The sequence below is a fragment of the Chionomys nivalis genome, chromosome 5 (assembly GCF_950005125.1).
Source record: "Chionomys nivalis chromosome 5, mChiNiv1.1, whole genome shotgun sequence".
Lineage (NCBI taxonomy): Eukaryota > Metazoa > Chordata > Mammalia > Rodentia > Cricetidae > Chionomys > Chionomys nivalis.
This window is the reverse complement of record NC_080090.1, coordinates 45536454-45563286: the sequence shown is the minus strand read 5'-3', so window position 1 is coordinate 45563286 and position 26833 is coordinate 45536454. Positions and strand designations below refer to the sequence as shown.

General features: G+C 43.5%; 1 protein-coding gene across 4 annotated transcripts in view; it reads left to right on the top strand.

Moving 5' to 3' along the window:
- Positions 1 to 16768: 16768 nt before the first annotated feature.
- Positions 16769 to 26833, top strand: part of Slc4a7 (solute carrier family 4 member 7) — a 92112-nt gene continuing 82047 nt past the window's right edge. For all 4 annotated transcript variants that reach the window (XM_057769698.1, XM_057769697.1, XM_057769700.1 and 1 more), the window contains exon 1: positions 16769 to 16987. In XM_057769698.1, coding sequence (XP_057625681.1) covers positions 16940 to 16987 — 48 coding nt within the window. In that variant the 5' untranslated portion in view covers positions 16769 to 16939. The remainder of the gene's footprint in view (positions 16988 to 26833) is intronic.

The following is a 26833-nucleotide window of genomic DNA, read 5'->3' as shown; positions in this document are numbered from 1 at the left end:
CCATTGTCAGCCATTGTCAGTCCAGTTTGATCACATGTTGCTTCAGTCCCTGGTCCAGCTGGATTTGGTGAGCTTCCATTAGAATAGGCAAGCTGCCTCAGTGGGTGGACCAACCCCTCGAGGTCCTGCCTTCCTTGCTCATCTTCTCCCTCCTTCTGCTCTTGAACTGGACCTTGGGAGCTCAGTCCGTTGCTCTGATGAGGGTCTCTGTCTCTATCACCATCCATCACTGGACGAAGATTCTATGGTGATATTCAAGATAATCATCAGCGTGATAGTGGGCATGAGGGTGCTCATCTGTTACTCGAGCACTGGGGAACTGAAGGAAGGAGGATCAAGAGTTCAAGGCCAGGGGCTGGAGAGATGGCTCAGTGGTTAAGAGCATTGTCTGCTCTTCCAAAGGTCCTGAGTTCAATTCCCAGCAACCACATGGTGGCTCACAACCATCTGTAATGAGGTCTGGCGCCCTCTTCTTGGCCTTCAGGCATACAAACAGACAGAATAGTGTATAATAAATAAATAAAATACAAATTTAAAAAAAAAAAGAGTTCAAGGCCAGCCTGGTCTGCAGAAGCCCTTGTTTCAAGAAAAACCAAACAAATCAAACAACACACCCAAAACAAAGATGCCACGAAGTTATGTGCAATGGCCTAGCTACTGCCCAGTCTGCTGCACTCTTACTGTTTAGTCAATAGATTATTATAAAATACCCCTCCCGACAAAAAATGTGACAAAAGTCAACATGACAGCAAGCAAGAAAACCTGTGGCAGTTTAGGGGGTTGTGACCTCATTAGTCGTAGTGCATCCTGGGAATCCAGGCTTTGCCCTTTGCAGCTCCACCGTCTAGCTGTCCTGAAGCTCCCTTTGAAGCTGTATTCTTTATGTTTCTGAGTCGCACAGATTTCTATGAAGAATAAATATTTTTCTAGCGAGGGAAAAATATGTATTACTGTTAAGATAAAATAATTTAAAATCCTAATTGAAGAAGCAGAAGAACTGTTGTGAGTTCAATCCCAGCTTGAGCTACGTAGCTAACTACAGGCTGGCCTGCTTTCTAAGAGTAAGACTTTGAAATATATAGATTTATGTATATACATATTGAAAAATTAAAATAAGAAAAATGTTTTATATGTATATGTATATATATATGTTTGTGTGATCTTACAATGCTTTATAAAAGAAACTTCAAAATTCTATTTTCTTTTCTTTATCTCCTTCCTCTTCTTTCTTCTGTTTGTTTTGAGATGTCACCCTGACCACTGGCTGGTCTGGAACTCACTATGTAGTTCAGTTAGCTATGAACTAATGTCTCTTCTGCCTCAACCTAGTGAACTATTGGTTTATGGATTTGAGTTACCATGCCCAGCTAAACATTACTTTCAAAAGCCCAAGCTGAATGTTGGGGATGCAGCTCAGTTGATAGCATGCTTCTTTAGCATGCCTGAAGCCCCAGATTCAATTCCTAGCATTCTGGAAACTGGGCTTGGTGACTCATCCCTGCAGTCCTAATACTAAGCATGTAACTAATACTAAGTTGCAAAGTTCAAAGATAGTAGGTTTGAGGCAGCCTTAAGTGAGGCTGTATGAGTCTGTTTGTTTGTTTCAAAAAGTTACAAAGTTAAGCACAGAACTAATGACGAAAGCTAAAAAAAATGTCATTTCATTATAAGCCAGTCCTAGAAGCACAAGTTTGTGATCTCAGCTACACAGAGCGGTCAGATAGAGCAGTTTGAGCAATTAAGGAAGACCCTGTCTCAAGATAAAAGTTAGGAGTAGTAGCGCTGGACAATAATTTCAGGACTTGGAAGGCAGAGGCAGAAGGATCAAAGCAAGTTCCAGATTCGCAGTGTAAATAATAATAAAGTGAGGAGTGTGTTTCAAAAGAAGCATAATTGCATCATAGAAAAGGGGGTAGAAGGAATGTAAGAGCCAAAGGAAGGGGAGGACACTGTAAAATACTGTCCTCTGGACATGACACGGTGGTTACTGAGCTCACAGCAGCAATGGTTCCTTCTACAAAAATGTGCTCAAGATCAAGCCAGTTAATAGCAGCCTGGAGAAGGGTGGGGATCTCAAGGTCCTACCCCTAGCTCAGGAGCTATTGGCAGTTGCTACACACTGGTGGAGGAGGAACCGCTTTTCTTTAGAAGTGTGGCCAATGGAAGGTTGTCCATGTCCCAGGGAATGAGCCCATGCCCGTGTGCATGTAGGTAACAGCGACTGGACACAGTGGGTGTAAGAAAAAATGACTGAATTATAAAAGAAGGATGCAGGTTGGGAGGGAGATGTGAAGGGGGTCCTGGGGGGAGTTGAAAGGGGGAAATGAGGGATAGATATTATCAAGATATTTGCCCCTACGAAACCTTCTCTATTTGAGGCTAAGCCAGAGCCGAGCAGGTCAAGCATGAGCTTTCTAAAGATCTATGGTGTGTGCTCTGAATCCTAAAGAGTGTGAGGTTCTTAGAGCAGAGAACAGATATTTTCCATGATATTTTTTCCGACTAAGGGAAGTAAAAAGAACATTCGAACAAAGAAAATTGGAGGCCTTTCAGTGTTGTGTCTACAAAACAAAAACCATTTGGTAGCACCACTGCCTAGCAATGTGGAGTCCCACAAACATTTAAATTCATAGGTCATCAGTTTTGGCAAACACAAAGCTGAATGGGGGAGAGATTCCCACCGAGTTTTATAAGCAATCTTCAAAGACTTTCCTAATAATCCTTTAGAATGAAAGCTCCTAAGATTACCAGCTGGTTAGGAGCTAGGGTTTCTTTCTTTGTTTGAAATTCTGGTAGGCCAAGATCTTTCGCCTTGGCTTATGTAGAAATATTGTCTGAGGTCGGGTCCAGTCCAGTTTGCCTGGTCTGTGAGAGCCCTGGGTGCCCACCCCAGCATGGGGCAAGGGTAGTGTTAGTCTTTCAAAGTTGTGTGGACTTTGCAATTGAGAAAGGACTGTGGGCTGCTGTCCTTTTCCTGTTCCTCAAGTAACATTAATGCTCATCTACTCTCTTCTGAGTGATTTTTGTTTGTCTGTTTGCCTTTTTTTTTTTTTTTAAGATTTATTTATTCATTATGTATACAGTGTTCTGCAGGTCAGAAGAGGGCACCAGATCTTACTACAGATGGTTGTGAGCCACCATGTGGTTGCTGGGAATTGAACTCAGGACCTCTGGAACAGCAGGCAGTGTTTTTAACTGCTGAGGCCATCTCTCCAGCCCATCTGTTTGTCTTTTTGAAACAGACTCTTCAGTTTGCAGCTCTGTCTGGCTCAGAATTCAGTATGGTTGACCTTAAACTCACAGAGAGCCCCCTGCCTCTGCCTTGAGTGCTGGAATTAAAGGTGTGCTTCACCCCTCCTGAGTCTCCTCCGACAGTTTTAGACTGTAGTGATTGAACGCAAGCAAGTGTCCTACTGGACCGTACCCCTAGCCACTTTTTAAAACCATCAATTTTTTAAACTCACTCTGTAGCCCAGGCTGGCCTTAACTTATGACCCTCCTGGCCAAACCTACTGAACAGTTGGTATTACAGGCCTGTACCACCATATCTGGCTTTATTATTTTTTTTAACATAGTGTCTCCCTGTCAGTCCATGGTGATCAGCTTCTGTCTTAGCTAGGGTTTCTATTGTTGTGAAAAGACACCATGGCCATAGCAACTCTCATAAAGTGATGAGTGGGGAGGCAGCTTACAGTTTCAGAGGTTCAGTCCACTGTCATCATGGCAGGGAGCACAGTGGCATGCAGGCAGACGTGGTGCTACCTACATCTTGACCAGAAGGCTGCAGGAAGTTAACTGACGGTCACACTGAGTAACGCTTGGAAAAGAGGTCTCAAAGTCTGCCCCCACAGTGGCACACTTCCTGAAAGTGCCACTCTCTCTGGGGACTATTTTCTTTCAAACCACTACAGCTTCCAGCTCATGATTTCCTTGCCTCCAGATCCCGAATTTTGGTACGATAGGCACACACCTCTGTGTCCAGCTCCAAGCAGTTATTTATACCCAAATGGATGATAGCACTGTGTTTGGAGAAATTTAATTCCACAGTAAGACATCTTTTTGATTCCTGATCCCTAATGTCTATTACATCTTTCTGTTTCTCAAAATGGGGCCTAAGGGATTTAGATTTCCCCTAAGTGCAGGTGTTTTTCTCTGAGCTTGTTGTTTTCATAGACTTTACTGGTGGACGCACTTTCATAAAAGGGTTACCGCTGGAAGTTTCACTGTATGTAAAGAGTGGTATTCCTTATGTAAGTTGGTTAACATGGATCTATCTAATGATTCCATTGCCAAAGAGGAATCATCTCCTGGAGGTAATTGGATCGTAAACCACACCTGGCTTTACCTAGGCGTGACCAAAATGGATCTTTTAAAGAATATTGCCTAAATCAAAACACGTGACGCCTTTGTAAAGCAGCCTGCTGGAACATCTTGGGTGTTCATCTTGGGAGTGGATCAACACACACACTTTAGTACTCGCCACCTGTTCCTCAGAAGTGCATTACAGCATGCAAGCCTGACTGCTGAGAAAGCCTGATCTAGGCCATCAGGGACTTCGAATTGACTTTAAATAAGTCAGAATTGCACAAGAAACAATGGATCCCTGAATAGGGTCCTGAAGCACATTGATAAAAACTCAGGGTCAGAAATTGGGGATCAACCCGAGGATATGAAACGCAAAACAGGCAGCCATTGGCTCTTACCTCGACCTCAGTCTGAAATGATGATCCAGATTCCCGGAATCTTGAATGAGACTGTGTTTTGAGAGCTGTCTTCTCCCGTTTTATAATTCTCTCTGGGGCTGGGGTTTAAAGGTGTGCACCACCATGATTAAAGACATGTACCATTCGAATTCTATGGCAACTAGTGTGGTTACTGGGATTAAAGGTGCGTGTCATTGTGGTTACTGGGATTAAAGGTGTGTGTCACCATAACCTGGTCTGTAAGGCTGACCAATGGGGCTGTTTTACTCTCTGATCTTCAGGCAGTCTTTATTTATTAAAATACAATTGAAATGCCACTACCAGGACCCTTTCTAACTCACTATGTTATTTAACTAGATGAGTGCATCCAGCCTTCAGTTTTAATAAATGTAGTTTCTTTTAAATATATACGTGTAAAAAGAAATTAGAAATAGATACACAATTGGCAAAAACCTGATAAATGAGACAGCACACCAATAATCTTAGCACCTGGGAAATGGAGGCAGGAGGATCAGGAGTTCAAGGCCACCCTCTTGATATCCTGCCTCAAACAAACAAATCAATAACATCTCCTAAAATAACTGAAAGGTGACAACTGAAATTATAATTATCTTATAGATAAAATCAAGTGAACAGAAGAACAATCCAGCAATCCCAGATGGTAGAATGGATGTATTAATTGTACATATGCTTCTTCTTTTTTTTTTCATATGTGTGTGTACATTGGTGCTTTGCCTGCATGTATGTCTGTGTGAGGGTACCAGATCCCCTGGAACTGGAGTTACAGACAGCTGAGCTGCCATGTAGGTACTGGAAATTGAGCCTGACTCCTCCGGAGAGCAGCCAGTGTTCCTAAGAGCTGAACCATCTCTTCAACACCATGTTCGTTGCTTCTTTTGCTTATAAATTAGATTAATTGAGGCATTTCAATAGACCAATATTGCACTCTTACACCTAATCTGTTCTGCGTGATGAGGAAGGAGAGAGACAGCACTTATGGGTTCCAAAGATTTTAATAAAGCCCCACATAAGTGGGTCACTGATCCATCAGGGCTGCAGGACACAGACTCGGGAGCCTTCTTCTGGTTGCCCCAAACATGGGCAGAAGCAGGGCTTATAAGCACAAAAATCACAAACATTGGTTGCCAAGTTCCAGTTCCAGTTTTCATCAACCAGGAATCAAAGATTAACGACTTTCCTTGTGTGTTCCATCAATGTCAACGGCATACGATGCAAGCCCGTCAGTCCAACCAATCATTTGTTTCATCTGTTGTTAGGAACAGTCATAGTGTTCTTAGAGAATTAAAGTTGCATAACGACTATTTCTATGGTGTAAGGAGGAGGTTGACCAGCCGTTGGAAAGTTCTCAGTTGCCTTACGGTTTGGGAACCTGAACTTTATTTCACCCTACAGGTAAAATGGAGTCTGAAGTCAAAACTGCAACACGTAGGCCAAGGTGCTCTTGCCTGTTCCCTGTAGTATTAATTGCTTTTTTGTTACTGTGATATGATACCTGATGAAAATAGATTAAGAGACAAATGATTTCTTTTGGTTCCCGGTTTCAGAGAGTTCAGTTCTTGGCTACTTGACCTCCAGAATATCATGACTGGAAGGGCATTAGGGCTGGAACCAGGGGTGGGGCTACAATCTTTAAAGACCAACTCCTAGTGACCTAATTTTTCCGAGCTAGGCCGCACCTTCTAAAGGTGCCACAACCTCCCCAAACTGCACCTCCTGCTGTGGAACAAGCAGCTCTGGATGTTTCCATTTTTAAAGCAGGGCCTCATTGTGTCACTCTGGCTGGCCCAAAGCCCAAAGCAGCTGAGGATGACCTTGAGCTCCGCCCACCTTCACCTCCAGTACTCTGAGATTAAAAGTGTGCACCATCGAACCCAGCTAATCCTTTCTTTAACTTTTAAAAGAATTACATTTTGTTTGTTAGGGGGCGGGGAGCACGGCAAGAAGCCGATTGGAGGAGCCATTCTGTCTTTCTGTCCTATGGGTTCTAGGAATCGAATCTAAGGAACCAAGCTTGGCAGCGAGTAAATTGCATTTCATCGTTTGGAGTTCTAAAATATATTTATCCAATTTCTGTTAATGGTAGATGTATTCATGGTTGCTAAGGTTTTTTGTTTATTAGGTCTCTTTTGGACAGTGTCTCTTGTGACGCCTGCGTTACTCTCTACGGTACAGTTCACGCTACTGTTCCATTCGGAGCCGGGCAAGGGCCTGGAGATGAAAAGAACACACAAGAGACAGAGTCATTCGTGAGAAGATAATGCTGAACGCCCTTTATTCAAGTTTAGGAAAAACCTTACATACCTAGCTGCTGCACGATGGAATTCCCCCAGGCAGGTGGGAAATTACCACACCCAAGATGGAGTAAACACTGGCTCTATTGCTAACCACCAGGGGGGCAAGAGGGAGCACAGGAACAAACAGGATGTTTAGCAGGAAAATGCAACAAGATGTCTGGCCAGAAACTGTCCTTAAGATGAACACCAGAAGGAGGGGTAGCCCCATGCGCCCTACAGTCCCTAATATAGCCCAGACTGGCCTTAAGTTGATAATTCTCTTGTCTCGGTCTCTTGAAAGTTGGTATTTTAGGTATGGGGAGTTTGTATATGAAAGAGGGAGGGGAAAAGCTTCCCTTTGTGCCAGGCAGTAAGGTCCAGACTACTTGCTTCGGAAAGACCAACATTTTGGAGACCAGAGTTGGTGTCATCAGATTTATTGAAGGGCTGGCAATCTGGAGAAGACAGAGAGGTTCAAACTTTGAAGCACCATCTTGCAGGGGCTGAGGGTCACAAAGGCTTTTCTAGGGAGGGAATGCAGACCGCGAAGGTAGTTGCTGAAGAAGGCAGTATCTTTCATCAAGTCATCCAGGACATATCACCTTTCCCCGTTACCCCCAATCTCAAGTGTTCAGGGCATCACAATAAAACTGAAGTTTTTAAAACAAAAGCTCGCCTTTCTTTTCAGCATTTAGGAGGCAGTGGTAATTAACTTCTGTGAGTCTTAGGCTAGCCTGGTCTACAGAGTGAATTCCAGAACAGCCAGGGCTACATAGAGAAATCTTGTCTCAAAAACCAGAACAGCCTGGCAGTGGTGGCACACACCTTTAATCCCAGCACTAGGGAGGCAGAGGCAGGCGGTCTACAAGAGCTAGTTCAAGGACAGGCTCCAAAACCACAGAGAAACCCTGTCTCAAAACAAAACAAAACAAAACAAAAAACAAACAAACAAACAAAAACAACAACAACAAAAAAGAAATCAAACTCCTACTCCATCAGACTCCAGAGTCCTGGCAGTCTTTAAATGTAATAACCTTTCTTTTTGACTCCCGCAGTTCAGCTTCTGGCTGACTGTTCTTGCTGACTAAACTATGTCGACCTAGAACATGGTTTTTGTGCTTTAAAAAAAAAAAAGCTCGTCTTGAGAAAGGCTTGGGGCTACACTGGGATCCCAGACACCTGGTGTGGTCACTAACTGGCGAACAAAGACTTTCTATTGACTTAAACCTCCGAGTAGTCTTCTCTGGTGGATACCCCACAATCAAACAAAGGCAGAGACTCCAGACTGTCCTGTTTTTAGCTTTCTTGTGAACCTAAGTAAGGAGTCAATGTTTTTTATTAACATCAGTTTGTAAATGTGTTTCTCCAACATATCCCGCCCCCTGTAGTCCATCCCACTGGTGTTTATCTTTTAAATACGCATTTAGTGTATTTCATTGTGATCTTCCTGCATCCTTGAATTATGGTTGTGTGCTACCACACTTTCCGTTTCCCAAATATTTTTTCTGGTTCACTCATGTAGCTCTGGCAGGCTTGTACTCTCAATGTAGACCAAGCTACCTTTGAACTTGTGGCTATTCTCATGTCTCTGTGTTGGAACTATAGGCACCACACTAGTCTCTTTTCCTGTGTTGTCTTAAAACAAACATATTTGCTCCTAAAGAGTTAGATTACAGAAGGGCAATACAAAGGCCCCTAGAGGTTCTAGACCATAGGAAATAATCTGAGATAATATTTCCCACTTAACATTTTAATGACTTAGGTGGGGCTTCTCTTTGGAGTTTACAATGTCCTTCTCAAGGGAGGGAACTCACCCTCACTTCCAGGATTGGTTAGCAGAAGGGCACAGGAAAAGAAGAACCAAAGTTACTTCCTCAGGAGCCTGGGATGCAAGCTTCTTCCCTTTATATGACTTTGTGCCCACCTCTCCCCCACGTGACTTCCAATCTGACAAGGACAGGTGCATTTCCTGTTCTTCCCATAGCCACTGCAGTTAATTGTTGCATTTAACCAACCATTGCTGCAATTCCATAAGGAGAATACTGCATTTATTCCCAGAAGAGCTTCCAGAGAGATATTAAGGGGAGGTGAGTCACCTAAAGTCTCCACTATGAGCCCAGGGAGAATCATCTCAGTGCTGTCCCACCCAAACTTGGCAAGTGTTATCACTGATCTCGCTTGCTTGTTATCCTTCTGCTGTTGAAATCAGGCTGTGCCCTGCCCTAAGCTACTTTATTTTGTTTGAAAGTGTTTTTCCAGCCTGTGCCTAGCTCTAGGAGATTTCGTTAATAAGTAGCCTTGGGCTCTATTTTCAGCAGGAGGATGACTCCTTATTGAGGTGGCTGTGTGAGCAGCATCGTTTGCCTGGCATCACCCATACAGGTGGCACAGACCGAGAAACGACTTCCTCCTGGGAGTTAGAAATGGTGTCACCTGTATATTGATTGAGGTGCATTGTGACTGCAGGGGCACATGGGTCTATTAGCGTGTTCTCAAGGCATCAGGACTGAGAATTTATGAGGCACACGAGACCACTTTCTCACAGGAACCCTGTAAAGAGTGGATACCTAGTACAGCAAAGGGGATGGCTCCTCCAATCTGTCACCTGGCCCTCTAGTGTGGATTGAGGACCAACAGACATAGAACTATCCTGGAGGTTTCAGCTCGGCTTGGTTCGCACTGTTGACTCGGCCTCCTTGAATTGCCATCTACTGGCCCTCCTGGTCATCTCATAGGACCTGCTATCCTCCTATTATTTGTCTGGGTCAAGTTTGGTTTTTCTGCAGCCGAACTCAACTCGACAGTACAATGCTGACCCTGTAGCCTGACTCTGGGCCACAAACAGAGCAGTTTTTTTGTTTGTTTGTTTTTGTTTTTTAGTTAGACCTCCAGCAGGGTTGGTTTGTCATCATGAGGAGAATCTTCCATCTCTATCGGTTCTCCAACTTTCATCTTTCTCAGACCATACTAGCAACTTAATAGCACACCTAAAAACTCTAGGGCAAAAAAGAAGAAATCACACCCAAAAGGAGTAGATGGCCCGAAATCAATAAAATAAAAACAACCAACCAATAACAATAATCAAAACCCCAAAGAGTCAATGAAACAAAGAATTGGTTCATTGAGAAATTCAACAAGATTGACAAACTCTTACCCAAATTAACTAAAAGGCAGTGAGACAATATCCAAATTAATAAAATTGGAAATGGGAAGGGGAACAGAACAACAGATACAGACGAAATCCAGTGAATCATAAGGTCATGCTTTAATAACCTGTACTTAACCAATTGAAAAATATAAAATAAATGGATAATTTTCCTGATGCATACATACTACATACCGAAGTTAAATCAAGATCAGCTAAGCAATTTAAAAAGACTTATAATCTTTAGTGAAATAGAAGCAGTCCAATCATAAACGTGCTACAATCCACAGCCCTAACCCTAAGGCCAGGGGTGGGGGTTGGGATGGGAACATGAGGGATTAGGTTAGATAGGTTGTGGCTGGGACAAAAGGAGAGAATAATGAAAGAGGTGTCTTGATAGGGGCACATTTTAGGGTGAGGGAGAAATCTGGCTAGGAAAACTCCCAGGAATCTGCAAGGATGACCCCAGCTAAGACTCCTAGCAATCGTGGAGAGGGTGCCCGAACTGCCCTTCTCCTGTAATCAGATTGGTGATTACCCTACTGTCATCAGACAGCCCTCATTCAGCAACTGATGTAAACAGATGCAGAGATCCATAGTCAAGCACTGGGCCGAGCTCCAGAAATCTTGATGAAGAGAGGGAGGAAGGCTCATAGGAACCAAGATGTGTGAGGGGCAGGTCAAGGTCACCACAAGGGAACCCGACAGAAAAACCAACCTGGGCTCACAGGACCTTGCAGACTCTGGACTGACAGTTAGGGAATCTGCATGGGACTGACCTAGACACTTGTGTAGCATGGCCTCTTTGTGGCACTCCTAGCAGTGGGATCAGGGCCTGTCCCTAATGCTTCGGCTGGCTTTTGGGAACCTATTTCTCCTACTGGGTTGCCTTGCCCAGTCTTAATACAAAGGGAGGAGCTTAGTCCTACCTCAACTTGATATGTGATACTGTGTTGACTCCCATGGGAAGCCTGCTCCTCTCTGAACAGAAACAGAGTAGAAATAGATGGGGGAGGGCCCAGAGGAGGAGGAGGGAACAGGAAGAGAAGAGAGATGGGAAACTGTGTTAGAGATATAAAATAAGTGAAAACAATTAAATAAAAAGGAAAAAAAAGTCTCCCAATCAATGCTGAGCATGGTGACACACACCTTTGATCACAACACTTATAAGACAGAGGCAGGTGGGTCTCTGTGGGTTTAAGGCCAGCCTGTACTACAAAGCAAGTACCATGATAGCTACAGCTAGGGCTGTTATACAGAGAAACCCTGTCTCAAAAAATTAAACCAGTTGGAGAGTAGGGAGGGGTCTTCCAACCAAAAAAGAAAAAGAAAAAAACCCAGGGACAGGTTTTAGCGGAGAATTCTACTAGAATTTCAAAGAAGAGTTACTGCCAATACTCCTCAAATTATTTCACAAAATAGAAACAGAAGATGTATAGAGATACTCTGATAGCCAAACTACATAAAGACCCAATGAAGAAAGAGAATTACAGACCAATTGTCCTTATGAACATAGAAGCAAAATATTCTCAACAAAATACTTGCAAAATAAATTCAAGAACCTATCAAAATGACTATCCACCATGATCAAGTACGTTTCAGGCCATAGATCAATAAATGTAATCAGTCATATAAACAAACTGAAAGACAAAACCACATGATCATCTCATTCAGTATAGAAGAGCATTTGACAAAATACAAAGCCCTTTCATGAGAAAAGTCTTGGAGAAATTAGGGTTACAAGAGACTTACCTTGTAGCAAACCCGTAGCCAACATCAATTAAAACTGGAAAGAAACACAATGCGATACCACTAAAGTCAGGAACAAGACAAGGCTGTCCACACTCTCCATACCTATCATTTATAGTACTTGGAGTCTTAGCTAGATCAATAGGACAGCTGAAGGAGATCAGTGGGATTCAAGTCAGGAGGAAAAAGTAGAAACTTTGTATTTGCAGATGATATGATGGTAAGCATAAATGATGCTAAAAATCCCTCCAAGATAAACACTTTCAGTAAAGTAGCTGGATACAAAATTAAGTCACAAAAATCAGTAACACTCCTGTATACAAATGACAAACAGACTGAGAAAGAAACCAGGGAAATAACACTTTTTACAATCGTATCAAATAATATAAAATATCTTGGGGTAACTCTAACCAAGTGAAAGACTTGTATGATAAAAACTTCAAGCTGTTGATGAAGATATTAGATGACAGAAAGATCTCTCACGCTCATAAATTAGTAGAATTAATATAGTAAAAATGGCCATTTTATCAAAAGCAATAAAAGATAATTCACTGAAATTCCCACCAATATTCCAACACAGTTCTTGATAAATCATGAAAGGACAATTTTCAGCTGCATATGGAAGCAGCAAAATCCCAAGATAGTTAAAACAATCTTCAGTAACAAAAGAAGTAGTGTAGGTATCATCACCCCCAATTTCAAGTTGTACTACAAAGCTATAGCAATAAAAATGTGATACTATCACAAAAATTGACACATTGATCAATGGAATCAAACTGATAAATCCACATACCTATGGACACCTGATTTTTGATAATGAGGACATACAGCATCTTCAGCAATTGGTGTTGTTCAAACTCTATGTCTGCATGTAGAAGGATGCAAATAGAACCATAGTTGTATCCCTGCTAAAAACTCAACTCCAAATGGATCAAAGACCTCAACAAAAACCTGATATGATGAACCTGATAGAAGAGAAAATGGGGCCTGGCGGTGGTGGCGCACGCCTTTAATCCCAGCACTTGGGAGGCAGAGGCAGGCGGATCTCTGTGAGTTCGAGACCAGCCTGAACTACAAGAGCTAGTTCCAGGACAGGCTCAAAACCACAGAGAAACCCTGTCTCGAAAAACCAAAAAAAAGAAAAAATGGGAAATAGCCTTGAACACATTGGCACATGAGAAGATTTTTGGAACAGAACATCATTAGCACAGACACTAAGATCAACAGTTAATAAACGGAATCTCATGAAACTGAAAATCTTCTGTATGGATAAGGACACTGTCATTTGGACAAAGCAGCAGCCTATAGAGTAAGAAAAGGTTTTTACCTGCTATGCATCCAATCAAGGGCTAACATCCAAAAAATATATAGAGAACTCAAAAAACCTGAATATCCAGAAAATAGTAACCTGATGCAAAAAAATGGGGTACAGATCTAAACAGAGAAAGCTCAATAGAGCAAGCTCAGATAGTAGAAACTCTATAAGAAATGTTCGACATTTTTAGCTATTAGGGAAATGCAAATCAAAACTACTTTGAGATTTTATCTTATGCCTTTCAGAATGGCTAAGACTAACTAAAGAAGTGACAGCTCATGCTGGCCAGGATGTGGAGTAAGTGGAACATTCATCCATTGCTTGTGGGAGGGCAAATTTGTACAGTCACTATGGAAATAAGTGTGGCATTTCCTCAGGAAGATAGGAATTGATCTACCTCAAGACCCAGCTATACCACTCTTGGGCATATACCCAAAGAACACTTCATCTTACCACAGAGACATTTGTTCAGCTATGGAATTGCCATAATGGGGGAGACAGAGTGCCAACTGGCCATTTCTTGTTACCAAAGAGGCTGCCAGTACCAAGACTGGGGTACATCTGAGTTGTTGGCCAAAGAATCTCCGTCGGAATCTCTAAACAATGCAGGCTGTTGCTAAGGTTATAGGTTGTTGTCCACAAACGATGGCAAGGCCCCATTACTGAAGACAATACCAACACAACTCATTGAATGTGAAGAAGTTGAGCTGGCGCCCACATAGAGCTTTCACCTCTATGTTTCAGGATCTTTTGTGCAGGAAGGTATTCTTCATATTAGCAAAAGAGAAACTTAAATACTGAGCCAGCCACAAACCATCTGATCTGCAATGGTGTCCTGCCTACAAGATATGCTAGGGCAATGGTGGCACAAAGTTTGCGTGAGTAACTAGCCAATGAGTGATTTGATTTAATGCACACTCTGCAAGATGGAACCTATACCCAACACTGCTTGGGTGACCAAGAACCAGAGACTGCACTGCCCAGGGACCTATGGGAAAACCAAATACTATTGTTCTTAAAGAAAAAGAAAAGGAGAAGAGGAAGACATAAAAAGACTCCTAGTGACATTCTGCTACACTCAAAGATAAGCCCCCTGCTCAGTCACCAGAGAAATTTCCTCCTGCCACAGATGGGAGCAAATACAGAGACTCATGGCCAGACAATATGCAGAAAACGAGAGACCTTGGAACACTCAGCCCTAAATGGCATGTCTCCATCGAATCCTTCCTGTCAGAGCTGGGAAAGACTGCAAGAACCAGAGGTCATGGAGGACACCAAGAACACAAGGCCCTCTCAATATGATCAAAGCCCACATACACTCAGCCACTGGAAAAGCATTATAAGATTCCTTAGAGTGAGAAAGAGTGGGTTTATATTCTTGTGCTTCTCTTGGGGTCTTTTCTCTCCACTGACTTGTCCTCTCCAGCTTTGATATTATACACTTTGCTCTAAGAGGGTTGAGAACACATTTTTACTTTTTGGTGTGCACGTTTGTATGTTTGTTGGGTGTGTATGCTTGCATGTCTGTCTCGTATGTGGAGACACATGTGCATATGTATGTGCAAGCAGATGGGTTGGTGTTCTCCTCCATCACTTCCTACTTTTATTGGTTGAGACTGGGTTTCCCAGCTGGACCCAGACCGTGCAGTGGGCTGGTCTAGCTAGCTAGCTTGGTTGGCGGATCACTGGTCTCTGACTCCCAAGTACTACGATGACAGCTAACTGTGGCATCTGCCTGGCCATCATTGTAGGGATGTGAATTGGTTCTCATGCTTGCTGGGCAAGCGCTTTTTCTAGCAGGCTTTCTACCCTTCTTCAGTATAAAGTGCATTCATAGATTGGGGGATGTTGCTCAGTGGTAGAATGCTTGTCTAGCAGGAGTGAGGCCCTAGTTTAAACTCCTCGTACAGGAAAAAAAAAGTCATCAATCAATTAATCAATTATTCCTTTTCTTTATTTTTTCATTTCTCTATATTACTTTATTGAGATTCTTTTGAATCATTCTTAATGAGGCCTTAGAATGGTTCAGAAGAGCTCTTTTACTCACTAGAACTCCTAGTGATTTGTTCTAGTCTCTGCTTCCTCATCTGTAAAATGGGGGCACAGCACTAACCTGCTCTATTTGGTGTGGTTACACAGAACAAAGCAATCTGAGTCATTTATATAGAAAAGCGGTATTTCTCACAGTTCTCGAGATGGTGGAGCTTAAGGTGGGAGGGCTGCGTTTGGTGAGAGAGCCTTCTTCCTGTGTCAACCCGAATCTGAAAGCAGAAGGGCTAACGGCATGTGCGCGAGAGCAAGAGTTGCATTCACAGTGCCAGACCCTCGGGCTACAAACATTAATCTGCTCACGACCCTGTGAAACCTCACGTCCTAAGCACCCCATCTCTCAACACCATTGCACTGGGGATTAGGTTTCCAATCTAGTTTTCTGGGGGACACAGTCAAACCACACAGCAGGCATACTCTGTAGTATTGAGAGGATTAGAGACGAAACATATTTGTGAAATGTCACCGTCTGTAATTGCAGGTCTCTTCAAATGGTAGCTATTAACGGAAACACATCTGCTCTTGGACAATTAGTCACAGCCAACTGCCAGCCTACCCATACCTCTCTGGGAAATTTAGAACAAAAAGGGGTCTAGGACTCAAAGCAGGAACAGCCATCTAGTACACTTTCTATGTATTACTGACAATGGGCTTTACTAACATCCTGCTAAGTACGGGCAAGAGGTGTGCTCCTGACCTGCCGGGTAAGTATTTCCTTCCCCTGTCTGATTCAGCTGTTCTCAAGTCAACCTTTTATTGTTCTTATTAACATCCTGAAAATCTCGTTAGCAATAGTGATAAGAAGCACACCACGCGCCAAGCACTTTGGGACAGAGGGACAGAAATGGATTTAAAATTTCAATGATCTTGTGAGGTGGCGAACTTCATCACCTGAATATTTGACACGTGCCTTTTAGGGTGGACCCAATAGTGGGAAGGGCCTTGGTACTAGGCCAGCGGAGGGAGCACACAGGGCAAGTGGGCAAGTGTATCCCCTCATTTACGGGCACATGATCGAGAGTTACGTCTAGGAGAGAAACTTGAAGAGGCGGAGAATGAATCGGGTGTCGTCCTGTTTTCCTCCTGCTTGTAAAACACGTGGTGCGGAGCCCGCCGGGCTGGTGACCCCACTCCACTTTCAAAGTCTGTAGAACTTCCGATCCAAAAAACTGAGTTCCACTCTCTCAGCCCCGGTCAATGAAGCCTTTACAAAGAGGGGCGGAGCCTCCGGGAAACTGACGGGGGGGGGGGAGGCGGGGGCGAGCCGAACCTCCAGAGTCGCTGATTGGCTGGCACGAATGTCTGTTCCCTCCTCCCTCCGCCCCCTCTCCGGGCAGCCGAGTCACGGGAGGCGGGTCGCTCGACGCCGGCCGTAGAGCCAAACCGGCAGGGGGGGCGTGCTCCGGGGGGGGCGTGCCTGGGCGCGCCCCGCCCCCGGCCTCCATCCCCGCCCCCATCCCCGCCTCCGCCCCGCCCCCGGCCCGGCGCGGCTGCCTCCTCTGCGCCGCGTCCTCCGGCCGCCTCAGTCCTCGCGGCACGCCGTTGCCTCGCCGCCGGAGACTGCCCCGCGCCCGCAGCCCGTTCCCGGCGCCGGCGCCGCTGTCGGCTGCCAGCGCTCCGCACAGGCTCGCCTGCCGCGTGCCCGTCTTGGCCGCGGCCCTCCCAGGGTCCCTGGGGCGGGACCATGGAGGCGGACGGGGCCGGCGAGCAGATGAGACCGCTACTCACGCGGGTAAGGAGCGGGGAGGCCGAGGCCCGCAGACAAAGGCGGCGGCGCGGCGGGGGCTGACGGGGGCTGGCGGCGGCCTCCGCGCGCCGCCGCCGGCCTTTGTGTGGCTCGGGGGGTCGCGGGGGGCGGCCGGCCCGGAGCCCTCCGGTGGACAGCTCTCCCGAGGACGCGCGTGCCCGCCGGTCTGCTCGCAGCCTCGCGGCGCCGTCTTCTCCTGCCGCGTGGACGCCGCCGTCCTCCGGCCCCGGCGGCTGCTCTTCCTGCGCCCGCAGCGCGGCAGCCTCCGGCCGGACCGTCGGTGCCAGCGCTCGGTGGAGTGTTGGGTCGCAGGCCCGGGAGAAGGACCATGTGCCAGGTCCTCCCCAGGGCCCCATAGCAAGAGAGAGGACCGCCTCACCAGCCCAGCAGACCCCGCTGTCCCAGTGACACGAGCCAGCAGCTTCGGCAGGGGTGGGCTTGCAGAAGTGAGGTTCTTATTTAGACGGGGACAAGTGGCCCTTTCTCAAGAGACAGGGGAGCATCTGTGCCCCCCACGACAGACTGTCTTCTTTCGTAGGCTATGACTCAAAGGATGGGGTGGTATTAATTTTCCTACTTGCAGTTTTTACTCTGACCAGCAAAAGGGAAGTTGCAGGGATAGATTTTTTCCAGTCTTTTCACAGCAAGGAAAACAACTTTTCACTTAATTTTTTTTTCCCAATTAGAATTTTCTTAAGGTTCCCCTTTCCCACGTTACGTGTTGTGGAGGCCACAGGCAGTAGTCATTCTTTACTTCACCATATTCAAATATAAGTTCTTTAAATATAAAAGGGAGCTTGCGTTTTAAGGCAGCGAGTTCGTCAGGCAGTGTTTATGGGTATGATGGGTCACAGTGATGGCGTCCTGGCAACTCTTGAGGATCTTTTTATGGTCTTTTAAAGAAAGTTAGACGGCACCTTCTCCAAGGGGACCTGTCAAATACACTGTTGCTTGTTCTTAACCTTATTTGCACGTTTTCAGCTGAACAGTAAACAGTACCCTTTTTCAGAAACTCTGTAAGCAGGGGTAGTACATCCGTAATATAAGGCCATTGTGGTTCATTCATTCTGTGCAGTAGCATCCTAAGAGACTGTTCTGTAGAGTCCAGAGTGGAACCAGCTTTTTCCTGATAGAAGCTTCATTCAAGGAAGTGTGGGTGTGTCTACAAGGGAGGACAGGACAGGGGACAGCAGATGGCAATGAACTCACTTCTGGCATTAGTGGCTTGATAGGAGAGTGTCATACTCCCTAAGTCTTTGGTAGAATAAAACGGCAATAATACATTTACAGAAATTAATCATAGAAAGAAGTTTCTGCAAGCTTCCAGTCCAGAAGAAGCAGTGGAGATGGGTTGACATAGTGGAAGGCTCTCTGATTTTTAAAAAGTTGCACACTTGGAAAGTTAGAGCATCCCCTGCTCACTTTACTTTGATAAGTAAAAGTCATAAAAATGAAATACTCTGGCGGTTGTCAATTATAACATTTTCTTCCCTTTTTTTTCTTTTTTTGAAACAGGGTCTCACATTTTCCCTCAGGCAGGCCTCAAGTTTGCTCCCATCCTTCTGTCTCGGCCACACTAGTGCTATGCTTACTTACCTACCAAGCCTCACTCTCAGTCCTTTTTTTTTTTTATTTTTTTGGTTTTTCGAGACAGGGTTTCTCTGTCGTTTTGGAGCCTGTCCCGGAACTAGCTCTGTAGACCAGGCTGGTCTCGAACTCACAGAGATCCGCCTGCCTCTGCCTCCCGAGTGCTGGGATTAATGGCGTGCGCCACCATCGCCCGGCCTCACTCTCAGTTCTAACGTTCAGCTCACAGCAGACTGTTCGGCCTAAATCAAGCCGGGCTTGGTGGTACACACCTTTAATCCCAACACGTGGGAGGCAGAGACAGGCAGGCTTCTGTGAGTTCAAGGCCGGCCTGGTCTACAAGAGCTAGTTCCAGGATAGCTAGGGCTGTTACAAAGAGAAACCCTGTCTTGAAAAGCCAAAAACAATAACAACAACACAAAAAACAAACAAAAACAAAAAAAAGAAAAAAGAAAAAATAGACTAAAATTCATAGCTTATGTACCTCCTTAAGTTTATGATTATGCAGAATTTGAGCTGCCATTAGGTTGATGGCTATTTATATTACTGTGAAGGTGGGGCCAATCCCTTTCATAATTTAGTATCTAGGTTTCTTCTAGGATTAGGATTTTCACTGATCATAGTATTGGAGGGAAAATTCTTACCTCGCTTTATCTCTTGTTTGAGAGATTGAACTGGGTGAGGGAAAGCTCCCAGGAGCTAGGCCTGTGCCACCAAGTCTGGCTGCAACTTTTGTTTCTCTTTAGTGAAAATGTTTCTACTGTAGGTATCACTTAGAGTTTGTAAGTCTTACTTTTCAGTGTAGAGTAAGTAGTTGTCATGTTTTCTAGTGTAAGCTGTAACAATAATGCTGTTTCTCTAGTTTTAGCAGATAAGCTTTCTTTTGAGAATTTTGGGAACGTCCCATGAAAGGTTGCTTCTGTGATTTCTGTCGTTTTTAGACTTTTTGCTGTTGTTTTTAATTGTTTGTTTTTGACTCAGCTGTTACAACTCTGGGTATAGCTCTAGCTCTCCTGGAACTCACTTTGTAGACCAGGCTGGCCTCAAACTTACTGAGATCCATCTGCCTCTGCTGCCCAACTGCTGGGATTAAAGGTGTGCACCACCATCCACTTGACTGGCTTTTTTTTTAGGAAAGGCTCCCTGTACTTTTGAGGCTGATCATATAGCCAGAACTGGCCTCAAAGTGCCGTAACTTTCGGTCTCGGTCTCAACTGCTGAGATTATAGGCATGTTTCCCTCTCCCAGCTTCGTAGCTGTTGAGTGTCTCATGGATACTGGGTACTGGGAAAATAGACAAGCAAGGTAGAGAGTCCTGCCTTCAGTGAGTCTAGTTTGGCATATTGGGAGAACATAGTGATAACCTTTATATTCCATTTGTGAATGGCAGTTAAAACATTTCATAGTTCTGTTAGAAATAGTTCTTGAAAAATAGGGATTCTGCTAAAGGAGTAAGACTCAAGTAACCGAGCTTTTATGAGTCTGTAAACAGCCTCATTTGGGGAACTGGGTTGCCACCGACATCTTTTAGGTATATGGTAATGGTATCCTAGGCATATTACCAGAACTCTGCTAACCTTTCTGGCTTATTCTTGGTAATTGGAGACTAGTTCATGGGTTTGTAACTGTAAAGGGGGCACCTGTCATCTGTCCAAGTGAAACTAGGCTTGGATTGGAGGGCCGTTGTATCTGAGTCTGAGACCAGGTGATGGCTGCTTTAAGAGAGGAGCCAATACAGAGTTTCTTTTGATTGTGGAGAGGATATGAGAATTAGCATGGTCTTATACTAAACTCATACTAGTTGAGTAGGTTGAAATGGAAAACCAGGATCTCTGTGAGTTCGAGACCAGCCTGGTCTACAAGAGCTAGTTCCAGGACAGGTTCCAAAACGACAGAGAAACCTTGTCTCAAAAAACCAAAAAAAAAAAAAAAAGAAATGGAAAACCAAAGTACCCTGGCATTGGAGCAACCTAGTATAACATTTTAGTGACATGTGGTGTGCTAGCCAATATATATTTAAACTTTGGTAGTTGCTTGTCAACATCCTGTAATGGGTTGTTTTTCTTCCTCTTTCTCTCTTCTTTCTTTCTCTGTCTTACCACAGATGAGATCTCAAAGAGGATAGGATTCACAGCTACTCAAAGTGCCATTTATGTAAAGTTGCATATGAGTTGTTTACAAGGTTAATGCTATGGTTTAGTTATAGATCTACATAGTTTAAACATTCTTTTCTTTTTTTTTTTTTTCGAGACAGGGTTTCTCTGTGGTTTTGGTGCCTGTCCCGGAACTAGCTCTTGTAGACCATACTGGCCTTGAACTCACAGAGATCCGCCTGCCTCTGCCTCCCAAGTGCTGGGATTAAAGGCGTGCGCCACCACTGCCCAGTTTAAACATTCTTTTTATGTGTGTGTTAGAGAGAGAGAGAGAGAGAGAGAGAGAGAGAGAGAGAGAGAGAGAGAGAGAGAGAGAGAGAGAGAGAATGAAAGGACAAGAACACGTAGAGGTCAGCGCTCCATGCAGTTGGGGTAAGAATAGACACACTATTTTACCCTCCTGCAGTTACCATTCTTGTGGCGTTCGGTAGTTTTCAGTTTTGAAGTAGCATGTATCAATACGAAAATTATTATAATTTTTACCAACAATAAAATATGTATCTTTGAATACCAGAGAGTATCACATATTTTATTGAGATTTAATGATCTGGAAAAGTTTAGAGTCGTGTTTTTGATGGTGCTAACTCACCAAGGAGGTCTGGGATTGGCATTGTGAGACTGTGAGACAGGCCTCAGCAGTGCTGGAGGCTGGATGACTAGAGAAGTGCTAGGTTGGCCTGTGATTGCCATAGCAAGAGTGGATTAGGAAATGATGTGCTTATGATATAGATTTGCATTTTATCAGGAGCCGATACTGTTTGAATGTTAATGCATTTAATGTAGCACCTTTTTTTTTACCCCTACAGTATAAGTTTATAAGTTATAGTACATTTTGACAAAATGCCTTAGTGTTTTAAATACCCTATTCTTTCTTGTGCAGAGTGTGTAATGTGAATTAATACCTTTGCTTCCCATTCTGTCCACGTCTCTGTGGAGATCTTCCTCTGCCTGTGGATTCCAAGATTGTTCTTCAAGACTGCCCAGTTTGAGAAGCTGTTGATTGTATATCATATTTGATGAGGAACTTAGGATGTATCTTTGTAAGTAGAGTCACGGAAAAATGTATAGTTCAATTAAAAACTATAAAGTGTGAAACAAAACAGAAAAGGTAGAATCACACTTGTGATATGCACATTTGATTTGGAAGGAGCGTGGAATGGTTTCCAAAGCAAGAATGAGTAAAGGGAAGGGTGATAGAAATTCTTCCTTTACAGCTTTCTATAACATAATTAATAACTTGGTGTGCATGTGGTTTGTACTTTTATATACATGATTTGCCATACATAATAATATTTATTTAAGAAAATTCTTTTGGAACAAGTCTTACTGTATAGCCCAGGATTGCTTGATACTTTTCAGCTTAGGTTGGCCTTGAAATTTTGTCCCCTTCCACCTCTTGCCTTCAGAGTGCTTCTGTTACAAGTGTATGCCAGTACCTTAACTTACTGGAATTCTTAATTTTGGGAATAAATAAAAGTATACAGCATCTCTTGCTTTAAAAATTAATGTACTCAACAAGAAAATAAATCAGGTTCATGTAGATCTCTTTCTCTCAAGTCCTCCTGATAGTTGCAGATGTTTTTGGCAAAAGTCTTCTAGGAAGGATAGGACCTATAGTTGGTCCTATCTGGAGCCCTGTTTGGGTGTAGACCAGGTTGTCCTGAATTCACACAAGTCCTCTGCCTCCTGATTAAAAGCATGTGCTGCCACGTCTAGTAGAAGCAAAAATGGGGAATAATTTTACACTTTGCCATGAAGGTAGTATTATTTTGATTTGGGAAATATCTTTTAAAACTTTAGCAGTGTTAAGTGTTGGTACAGTAGACTGGAGAACGGAAGTGAGGGGAAGACTAGTGTCTATAGACAGGAGGGTATGAGTTCCTATGGACACCTTCCGGCAGATGTACTAAGGTGTTAGTGGGCTCAGGTAGGTTGGGTTTCACCAGTTCTCACCATCCTTGTGGTCTGTGTTTTATAGTCACTCTAGAAGTCTCTCTCTCTCTCTCTCTCTCTCTCTCTCTCTCTCTCTCTCTCTCTCTCTCTCTCTCTCTCTCTCTCTCTCTCGGATCTTGCTATGTCCATCTGGAGAACAGGCAGGCCTTGAGCTCCCTTGACCTTGCCCCTGCCTCCATAGTGCTTCTATTACCACACTTTGCTGCCTTGATGTACGTTTAAAACTGGGTTTCTTTTCTCCTTAGTGTTCACATTGTCCCATTTAGATTGGAAGCAGAGCTCGTTTTTCTAGCAGGGACTCCTATCAAATGTGAAATTCATTGTTTTCTAAAAACTCCTAGCAGTTGGGTTCTTACACCTGCTTATGTTGTGTTTAGCTACTTGGGAGGCTAAGGTAGGGGGTTTGCATTAATTCAGAAGTCCAAGGTTAGTGCAGGTAGTATAACCAATTTTTTTTCATTTTTTTTAAAACATTTTCTTCCCCATTTTTAAAAAATATTTATTTATTTATTATGTATACAATATTCTGTCAGTGTATGTGCCTGCAGGCCAGAAGAGGGCACCAGACCTCATTACAGATGGTTGTGAGCCACCATGTGGTTGCGGGGAATTGAACTCAGGACCTTTGGAAGAGCAGGCAGTACTCTTAACTGCTGAGCCATCTCTCCAGCCCAGTATAGCCAATTTTTAAAAAAAGTTCTGACTTTTATATTCTATGAAATGAATTGAGAAAACTAACTTTTTGTTTTGTGAGAATGTAATTTATTTAAAATATGAAAAAGAGACTTTTGTATGATTAATGGTACTTCATAATAGAGCACTGTATTTAAAATTGATTTAAAAATAAAGGGGGCCGGGCGGTGGTGGCGCACGTCTTTAATCTCATCACTCGGGAGGCAGAGGCAGGCGGATCTCTGTGAGTTCGAGACCAGCCTGGTCTACAAGAGCTAGTTCCAGGACAGGCTCCAAAATCACAGAGAAACCCTGTCTCGAAAAACAAAAAAAAAAAAAAAGGGGGGGGGGCCTGGTATGGCATCAGAGGGTTCATAAATCACCCTCCAAAACTTGTTTCTATTTTTTTTTTCTGGGAGAGATAGAAACAGCTTACATTGAAATCTCAAAGGAATACAGAAGACAGCTAAAGAACTTGTCCCCAAAATTAACTCACTTTGACTACATGTCTTTCAAAGGTCATAGCTTATAGCTTGCTTAAATAATTGTTAGGAATTTTTGGATCCATCCCATACCATTTACTAGTAATTTACTTCTCAGGTTGTGACGTCTGTAGGACATTTTGTCAAAGAACTGTAGCCAAATAAGTTTGGGAAATGTCATACATACTTTTAGGAAATTCACAATGCATAACAATATATTAGGCTCTTGAGAAATCCTGTACTAGATAATATATATTAAACTTTGGGAGAAAGCAAGCACATTTGTGGTTCCTAGAAAACATGAGCACCAGATCACTAATATATGTCATCGACCTTTAAAACAGCAGGTCCGGCGGCATGGGCTAGTAAATCTGTGCAGTGTAAACTTGGCTCTGCGCTAGTTACTGTGTAGCAGACTGAGAAACTTGCCATTCTGAAAGTTGCTTCTTGCAATCCTGCCATCTGGGAAACCGAAGCAAGCCAGTTGCTGTGACTTTGGGCTACATCTTTGGAATGCACTATCTTAAAAACAAAACAAAAATATACTTATGTGGCACAGGTAGAGTAATTATGGGATGTTCGCCTCCTGCCATCTGACAGCTGCTGAAGAGTGAGGGTAATCCTTTGTACTGATAGACAGGTAGCTAGAGCTAACTGATTACAGAGACCTCTCTGGGAAAAATTAAGAATGTCTGTCTGTGTAAGTACACTGGGGAGCTAAAGAGGAAGTAGAGTACATCACTGTGGAGTACTGTCTGGAACTTTTCTGTCCTGGAACTTTCTCTGTAGACGAGGCTGGCCTTGAACTCACAGAGATCTGTCTGCCTCTCCAGTGCTGGGATTAAAGACATGCACCACTACTATTCATCTTTTTATATTTTTTGTTTTGTTTTGTTGAGACAGGGTTTCTCTGTAGCTTTGGAGCCTGTCCTGGAATTAGCTCTTGTAGACCAGGCTGGTCTTGAACTTACAGAGATCTGCCTGCCCTTGCCTCCCGAGTGCTGGGATTAAAGACGTGCACCACCACCGCCCGCCTAAAAATAATTTTTATGTTTAAACATTTATTTAAAAAAAATTTTTGAGACTGGAGAGATGGCTCAGTGGTTAAGAGCACTGGCTGCTCTTCCAGAGGTCCTGAGTTCAATTCCCAGCAACCACATGGTGGCTCACAACCATCTGTAGTGAGGTCTGGCTCCTTCTTCTGGCCTGCATGCATACATGGAGACAGAATGTTGGATACATAATAAATAAATAAATCTTTTAAAAAAGGGCGGGGGGGGAGGCTGGAGAGGTGGCTCAATGGTTAAGAGCACTGGCTGCTTTCCCAGAGGTCCTGAGTTCAATTTCCGGCAACCATATGGTGGCTCACAACCATCTGTAATGAGATCTGGTGCCCTCTTCTGGCCTGCAGGCAGACATGCAGGCAGAATACTGTATACATAATAATAAATAAAAAATAAGTCGGGCGGTGGTGGCGCACGCCTTTAATCCCAGCACTTGGGAGGCAGAGGCAGGCGGATCTCTGTGAGTTCGAGACCAGCCTGGTCTTACAAGAGCTAGTTCCAGGACAGGTTCCAAAACCACAGAGAAACCCTGTCTCGAAAAACCAAAAAATAAAAATAAAAAAAATTTTGAGTCTAGGCTGGCCTTACACTTAACACAATTTTCTTGCCTTCATATATGCACCACTGCACTAGTTTCTAACTCCTTCTCCCTCTCACCTTCTCCCCCAACCTCCTCTTCCTGAGACTGGGCATCTCTCTATGTAGCCCAGGCTAGCCTCAGACTTTTTATATATACCATGTTATTCTTGAACAAAATCTCTATCCTGCGTTCTTAGTCTCTGTCATACTGGATGATCCCCAGATGGTTTTGTATATTTCTTTATGTCATGGGTTGACGTGACTTCATGAGTGGTGTTAATAGCCTCTAACATAATAATTACCTAATTTTCATGTTGTGAAGGTACTTCACCAATACTGTAGTTTATAATAGTATATCTCAAAAACATAACTAATATCAGTGAGCAGTATACCTCCTAATTGTGTACTGAATTCATAACTAGTATCAATGAGCTGTATACTGTCTACCTATTGTGTACTGAATTCATTTAGTCTTTGAAAATTTGAGTTTGTAGTTATTGGTGTTCTAATCTTGTTTACATTCTATGTAGGAATTTGAGTCAGTGACCTGTAAAGGACAGGTTAGGGGTGTTATTTAAAATGCAATGGATTAGGTATAAGGAAATAACTGTTTGGTGATTGTACTGCTTATTCTTTGTCAACTTGACATAAGCTACAGTCATCTGAGGAAAAGGAGCATCAATTGAGAAAATCCCTCCATCAGATTGGCCTGTAGACATGTCTGTGAAGCATTTTCTTGATTAATGATTTCGGTGGTTGGGGTCAGCTCACTGTGCCTCCTGGGTGGGTGGTCCAGGGTTGAATAAAAAAGTAAGTAAGCAAGCCGTGGACAGCAAATCAGTGAGTGGCTTCCTCCATGGTCTCTGCTTCAGGGTCCTGCCTGGGTCTCTCTCAATAGACTCTAAGCTAAAGTAGACCCTGCTTTCCCTAAGTTGTTTTTGGTCATGGTCTTTATCACAGTACAAAGCAAGCTAGGACAGTGATGTACAACTAAAACCCTTTCTTTTTGAGATGGTTTGACTGACCTTAAACTTTAGATGTTTTTTTCTGGCTCCTGAATGCTGTAATTACAGGTGTGCCAGCATGCTGAGCTGGTGTTTACAGTTTCTTAAACCTAGATTTTCCCTTCGTGAAAATACTTATAAATATTTTTAAGTTATTCACAATATACTTAAGATTCATAAATTTTTTTAAGTGTTTAAATATTTTAAGTTATTTAAATTATGAGTAAGATATTGATAATATTTTGAAGTTCAAGGACTAGGGATATATGGAGCTCAGTGGAAGAACACTTGCCTCAGGTGCTCAAGGGCCTGCAATTAGATCTCCAACATCCTGAAA